This window comes from Tenrec ecaudatus, chromosome 3 (assembly GCF_050624435.1).
Source record: "Tenrec ecaudatus isolate mTenEca1 chromosome 3, mTenEca1.hap1, whole genome shotgun sequence".
Classification (NCBI taxonomy): domain Eukaryota; kingdom Metazoa; phylum Chordata; class Mammalia; order Afrosoricida; family Tenrecidae; genus Tenrec; species Tenrec ecaudatus.
In genome coordinates this window covers 200974501-200981437 of record NC_134532.1, presented here as the reverse complement: position 1 = coordinate 200981437, position 6937 = coordinate 200974501, and the positions used below count along the sequence as shown (strand labels likewise).

The 6937-nt window shown below is 44.7% G+C and overlaps 1 protein-coding gene across 1 annotated transcript in view; it reads left to right on the top strand.

Annotated features, from left to right (window-relative positions):
- Positions 1-417: 417 nt before the first annotated feature.
- Positions 418-6937, top strand: part of LOC142442498 (cytosolic beta-glucosidase) — a 145122-nt gene continuing 138602 nt past the window's right edge. The window contains exon 1 of the mRNA XM_075543593.1: positions 418-421. Within this exon, the coding sequence (XP_075399708.1) occupies positions 418-421 (4 nt within the window). The remainder of the gene's footprint in view (positions 422-6937) is intronic.

Here is a 6937-nt window from a genome sequence, read left to right as displayed (position 1 = left end):
AGTATCAGAAAATCACAGGGCAATCTACCCTGTCCTCTAGGGCCTCTAAGAGGCAAAACTGACTCCATGGTCGAGTTTGGTCCTACCCCCTGACCCCCCACTCCTCTGCCATGTCGCCTCCTTGGGTGATATATTGTGTTATGCATTGAGGTGCTAACCACAAGTCCAGAAGTTCGAAACAACTAGCTGTGCCCGGGAGAAAGATGAGGCTTCCTACTCCCATGAAAGCTTTGCAGTCTTGCAAACCCACAGGAACGGTTCAACTCTGTCTTCATGGGGTTGCTCTGAGTCAGAGTTGACTCCATGGCAGTGTGTCGAGAGGGTCGCTCACTATGCGTGGGAATAGGCTCAGTGGCAGGGCCTTGGGTTTGGGGGGTCACTCTAAGGGTGCCGTGAGTCAAAATCAGTGCAACGACGATGGGTAAGTACAACAGAATGGTCAGATTCCTATTCTCTCATCTATGCTAAAGGGTCCCTTCACCCCCACACAGCGATCTACTCTGCTTTAAAGGACTCATTGCCCCTCCTCTGCCCAGAAGTCAAATGATCATATTAAACATTGGGGAGGAAATCACAAAACCCAGAAGTGATAGTATTAGTCAATTAAACCAATAACAACAACATTTGAGTGACTCTAAGAGACCTGGTAGTGCAGTGGTTGTGCATTGGGCTACTCTAAACTCCAGGTTGGCCGTTTGAAACCCCCAGCTACTCAGAAGGAGAAAGACGAGGCTCTGGATTCCTGTGAAGTGTTATAGTTTGGAAAAACCACACGGGCAGTTCTACCCTGTCCTAGAGGGTCACTGTGAGCCAGCATGGACTCGATGGCAGTGGGCAGCAGCCGCTGAAAATGATCCTCTTGAGAGAATGGGGCGGAGGAAAGGAGGGAGGAGCTGAAGGAAAATTCTAGCGACGTGAGCTGCCTCCTTGAAGGAAGGATGGAAGGAAGGAAGGAAGGAAGGAAGGAAGGAAGGAAGGAAGGAAAGAAGGAAGGAAGGAAGGAAGGAAAGAAGGAAGGAAGGAAGGATAGAAGGAAAGAAGGAAGGAAGGAAGGAAGGATAGAAGGAAAGAAGAAAGGAAGGAAGGAAGGAAGGAAGGATAGAAGGAAGGAAGGAAGGATAGAAGGAAAGAAGGAAGGAAGGAAGGAAGGAAGAAAGGAAGGAAAGAAGGAAGGAAGGAAAGAAAAAAGGATGGAAGGAAGGATAGAAGGAAAGAAGAAAGGAAGGAAGGAAGGAAGGGAGGATAGAAGGAAAGAAGAAAGGAAGGAAGGAAGGAAGGAAGGAAAGAAGAAAGGAAGGAAGGAAGGAAGGAAGGAAGGAAGGAAGGAAGGAAGGAAGGAAGGAAGTCCAAGCACTATGCCGAAGAGGGAAAGCTCAGGTGAATGGGAGCCGTGCCAAAGCAGGGACTCAGCTTACCCTGACTGTGGTCTTGCTCTCCGAGAAATCAACAGGAGCTCAGAGGCAAAGTATAATTGTTCTCAGAGTACAAAGGTCATCAATTTTTTTAAATTTTATTTTTTAATCGTTTTATTAGGGGTTCATACAACTCTTATCACAATCCATACATATATCAATTGTGTAAAGCACATTTGTACCTTGATTGCCCTCATCGTTCTCAAAACATTTGCTCTCCACTTAAGCCCCTGGCATCAGCTCCTCATTTTTCCCCTCCCTCCCCGCTGCCTCATGATCCCTTGATAATTTATAAATTATTATTTTGTCATATCTTGACCTGTCCAATGTCTCCTTTCACCCACTTTTCTGTTGTCCGTCCCCCAAGGAGGAGGTCACATGTAGATCCTTGTAACTGGTTCCCCCTTTCCAACCCTCCCTCCTTCTACCCTCCCAGTATCGCCACTCACACCACTGGTTCTGAAGGGATCATTGATTCTTAACAATTCTTCACAGGGTCAGCCAAGAGGGCTGTAATCTGACTCTTGCTTACGTATACAGGAGCCTTCTGGGATCCTGCCTGGGGTGAGAGTTCGCTTGATCTTTGGCTCGTGACTGTGCTCCTGCAAGGCAAAGCCACAAAGCTCCATTCTCCCCAGCGTCCACAGAAACCATGGCCTTCCCGGAAGGATTTGCCTGGGGGGCAGCTACCGCTGCCTATCAAGTGGAAGGTAGGAGAGATGCTGGTCTGTCACCCCAGGCTGGCCTGGGTTCCTCCCCAGGGTGAGTGTGTGAGACGTGCCTGGGAGCAAAAAAGAAAGGGATGGAAGGGAACTGCACTGTAGAAAAAGAAATAAAAATGGAAAGAAAGAAAGGCGGGAGGGAGGGATGGAGGAACAGAGAAAGTAAAGAAAACCTTGTCACTGTTTGTAAGGAAGATTTCCCACTGGGAAGCCCCAGGTCCCTTTGCTTCCTGGGTGGTCCGGGTATAAAGTTCAATCAGGCAGCTGCTTCCTTGTCAGCCTAAGCTTAGCCAAGAGAGCAGTTTACATTGGACTAGCTAGTTTGCTGTCCCTCATTATAATAACTTATCATACTGAAAGAAAGGAAAAAAAAGCAACTGGGTAAATTCCTTCAAAGTGACCCAAGAGCCTTCCTTAAAGGGCATTCACCGGTTGAAGCAGTGTTCTAGTTCATTCCTAGGGAGTGCAATTATCAAGAAGTATGCGGTGCCCCACTTCTAAGTGACAGCAGGGACTTGGAGGGGAGCAAATACTAGATGGCCATGGACTTGGAGCGTCTGAGTCCATCCTGTCACCCTGAGCGTGTGAAGCTCAGCTCCTCTCTGAGTGTCGGCTTATTCGTCTGCAAAGTATGCCAAGGTTAGCTCTTTTCTTAAGCAAATGTTATTTGCCTTTGAGGCAGCTCTGACTCAGAGCAAGCCTATGTACACCAGGACAAGGCGCCCCTCAGCCGGTTGCCCACACGACGGACAGTTAGGTTGGAGCCCATTGTTGAATCCAGGGTGCCAATCCATCTCACAGAGCATCTTCTTCAAGGACCCTCTGCTTTCTTGACCATGATGTCCTTCTCCAGGGACTTGTTTCTCCTGATAACCTGGCCCAATATGTAAGATGAAGTCATGCCATTCTCCCGTGTAAGGAGTATCGTGGTTTTGGTTCCTCCGAGACAGCTTTGTTTGCTCGTCTGGTGGTCCCGCCCACATTCTTCATCAACATCATACTGCAAATGAACCTCTTCTTCTGGGGTCTTCTTTCTTCATTGTCCAACTTTCACAGGTACAGGAGGTTAGGGGACTACCAGGACTTGGGTTAGGAACACCGCTGTCCTCAAAGTGAGGTCCTTTTCAGTAGGTTGTGCAGCAGATTTTCCCAGTGTTTGACTTCTTGATGGCTGCTTCCATGGCCATTGATTTTAGATCCACGCAAACTGACAGCCTCAGTGACTTCAATCTTCTGTAGAAAAGATTGAAGTAATTAGACACTCTTAGTAGCTAAGATAGAAACAGTACGCATTTAATTAATAAGAGGGAAAACACTGGGTTTAACAAAGGTAAGCGGGTTTCTCTATCCTAAGACTTCTCAGAACTTTTAATAAAATTTTCAATGTGGGTCTTTGGGAAGTGTTTCAAAAATTTATTTGACTCCAGAGTCCTTTTCTTTTATTAAAAATTTTGGGGACTTGTGCTTCATGAGACATACTTTGGGAAAATCTAAACTAAAGGAACTTCAGTTTTTACCTTTTAATTCTATGAAGAGCAGAATTTCATTAAATAGCCTTAAAGGAAACTCATAAATCAGAAGTCTAATAAATCACGGTAAAACTGACCTTTGTTAAACATTTATTATGAACAAAGATAAGGTAAGAGAGCCTCTAGGGTATAGGCAAATATAAATCGTAGTTATCAACACAATGGTCAATATCTATTTGTTTCTCTCTCACCCTTTTCCTGCCCCCTGCAACAAACACTGTCACGTGTCTAATGTAGTTGATGTTGATTTGTTTGGTGCTGTAATGAAATGTGTATTATTCTCTATGACATACACACTACTTATCTTCATCCATAATGCCTTCTGGATTTTACTCCACATTTTCACCTGTTTGGTGATGCATTACATTCTCCAGGGTCTGTCCAGTTGTTCCATGAATGCACTGCATAATACTGCATAGGTGTCATCTACCACAATTTACCTCTGCACTCAGCCAGGGATGGACATCCAGTTTGCCTCCCAGCTGGTAGCACCAAAATAATCCTCATTTTTAATGGAACTTTGGACTATATGTACAGAAATAAAATTGCTGGGCATGATCACATAGATTCTGTTCTAGAATGACAGAACCCAGTCATGGTAGGATCCCTTTCTAGCATTACAGTTCTTCTATACTCATATTTTGTCACCATTTGCCAATGCAAGACGGGCCCTCAATTGAAAGTTGGTTTGGATGTCAAGGTCAACGACACCACAGATGTAGCAAGAGAGTATGAAAAAATTTATTACTCTGTAAACATTCTCCGAATTCTCTCTTCCTCTCTCATTCACTCTCATTCTCTCTCTCTAAATATATGTATATATATAATTTATATAATAAACATTTTCCCTTATTCTTTTAAATATATATATCCCTAAGAGAGACTGATAATTATATATAAATTGCCAAATGATACATTTAAATTATATATCTATATATGTATAATTATATATATAAATAATTGGGAGCCTCTGTGTGTGTTTATAGATATTTAAATGGACAAAAGAAAAGGCTTATTACATCAACAGTGAGCCTTTCTTAAGAAAGCAGTTGGCCCCAAACAGGTGTGAAATGGGCTGAAAGAGGTGGGAAAGACCTGGGGTGGGAGTTTTTGTGGTGATTAGGGAGTGAACCTGGCTGAAGGCCGAGTGTCCCCTAAGTTGTTTAAATCACCTGCTGGCACCAAAACTTTCTTATCCGGTTGCTACCTAAGTAAGGGTTAGAGGGGAATAGGGTGGAATGACGCTTAAAAGTGCTGATTGTCAGACATAAAATATCATTGTCCGATTAAAATTTCCTAGGTGTCACATTGCCAAGGGTACCTGGCATTATCCAACTTTCTGAATTTTGCAAGGCTAGAATAGCTCCGGTGGTCTCAAACGAAACACACTTGACTGTGAAACCAAAGGCTGAAGATCTGAGTCTGCACCGAGAGCTTTGGAAGAAAGACCTGACAGTCTGCTTCGGGAACAGCAGCTACTGAAAACCCTATGGTGCATCCATCCTGCTCCGACACATGGGAACGTCCCAGTGCGCCACGGTTCCATGTCTCCATTCACTCAGGGGTGTACCTTCTTTCACCTTCTCGTGATCATTGCCGGTTGGTCAGAGTGGGTGTCTGAACAGATCCCCCCTCTCTCTTTCTCCCTCTCTCTCTCACTCACTGCCGTGGAGTCAGTTTTGACTCATAGGTACCCTGGGTACCCTATAGGACTGGGTTGAATTGCCCAAGACCGTGAATCTTTACAGGAGTAGAAAGCGCCCTCTAACTGAAAATAAGGATAATACTTCTCATGAGAGAGGTCAGCTGATCAGAGTGGGGGTTTCAGAGCCCTGGAATCCGAAGAAATAGAACAGATTTTAAAAACAAAACTCGTGACCCTTTTGGAGCCAGGGTCTCTACATTTGAAGCTGCTCTCGGCCTTTTACTAGTTCTGTGTCTTGGGGAAATTCACTCAACTTCTCTGTACCTCCATTTGCTCACCTGTAAGACCAGGATCGTTATGTTATTTACCTTATCACATCTCATGGAGGTTTAAGTGTGATGATGTATGTCAAGTGCTTGGCAAGGACTTAAGTGCTCAATGCATGATATTCATATTTAATGGGATCATAAAAGATTATGGAGAATGACTCACTGTCGAACTGTAAGCTCATTTGGCATAAATATGCAATGAATTATGCATCCAGTGGGCCTCCATTACCAACTTCAGGTCCCTTCTCACTCAGGATGGGGGTGGGGCTAGCGTAGGGGCTCATGGGAGGGTAAACCCAAGCAAGCGAGTTCTAGACTTCTGTCTACATGTTGGTTCAGGGTTGCTCTATCACTTCTGTCTGCTTGGAGGCAGAAGTTTGCCCCAGGTTCTGCTGCCACCTTAGTTTAGTCTTTGCTGGCAACCTCTATTAGTCACGTTCACAGTGGTGAACTTGATCCAGCATGCTCTGCCAAGAGCAGTCAGCCGGCTCCCTTTGTCAACTCACCGAATGGTTTCTGAAAGTTTCCTTGCTTTCCGCCCCCAAAGCTCTTGCCTATGTTTTTAGTGCTGGGCTGGACTCTTAGCTGAGTGACTTTGGACAAATAACTCATTGTGCTTGCTCTTAGCTAAGAGGCCAAGAAATGGTGAAAAACACAAACAAAAAACTTCAGCTAAGCTTAAATTGGTAAAATTAAGAAAATGTCTCCATTTTATAGTTTGACTCCAGGGGTGAGGAGTCACCTCAACAGCAGAGCAGTACTGACAAGAGAGAGTGTTCACAAGTGAACACTATATAATACGAATAGCAATACCAGTAGTTATTATTTTTGTTCTTTCTGCCGGCATTTCTCTCTCCTACTGGGTACTGACAGGAGAGCTACACTGTTTCTTCTCAGTGCAAACGGTCATGTCTTGTTTGGGGATGTTAATCAGAAGAGACTGGTTCCTTGCTCTCATTCTTGACTGGTTCTACCAAGAGCTGCTGGGACGAGTTCCTGGTTAAGCACTCCTTCCCTCACGCCCCAGCTACAGAAGGGAGAAGTCAACCCGTGGCTTTGCCAAGTCCATGCGGCCTGGGCTTTGGTAACTGAGCTCACCCTGTCGCTTTTTGATTTCGAGAATCTTGGAACAGTTGGACTGCGATGGCCTCTGGAAGTCAATAAAGCACCTGGTCTTCGTGGATACTCAGCCAAACCGAGGCATGAACATGAATTGTATTATTCATCTATATTTAAAAAAATGTAGGTTGTGTGGAATTGGGGAGCCAGTGAGTACAAGACAGAAGAAAATGTTCTAAAA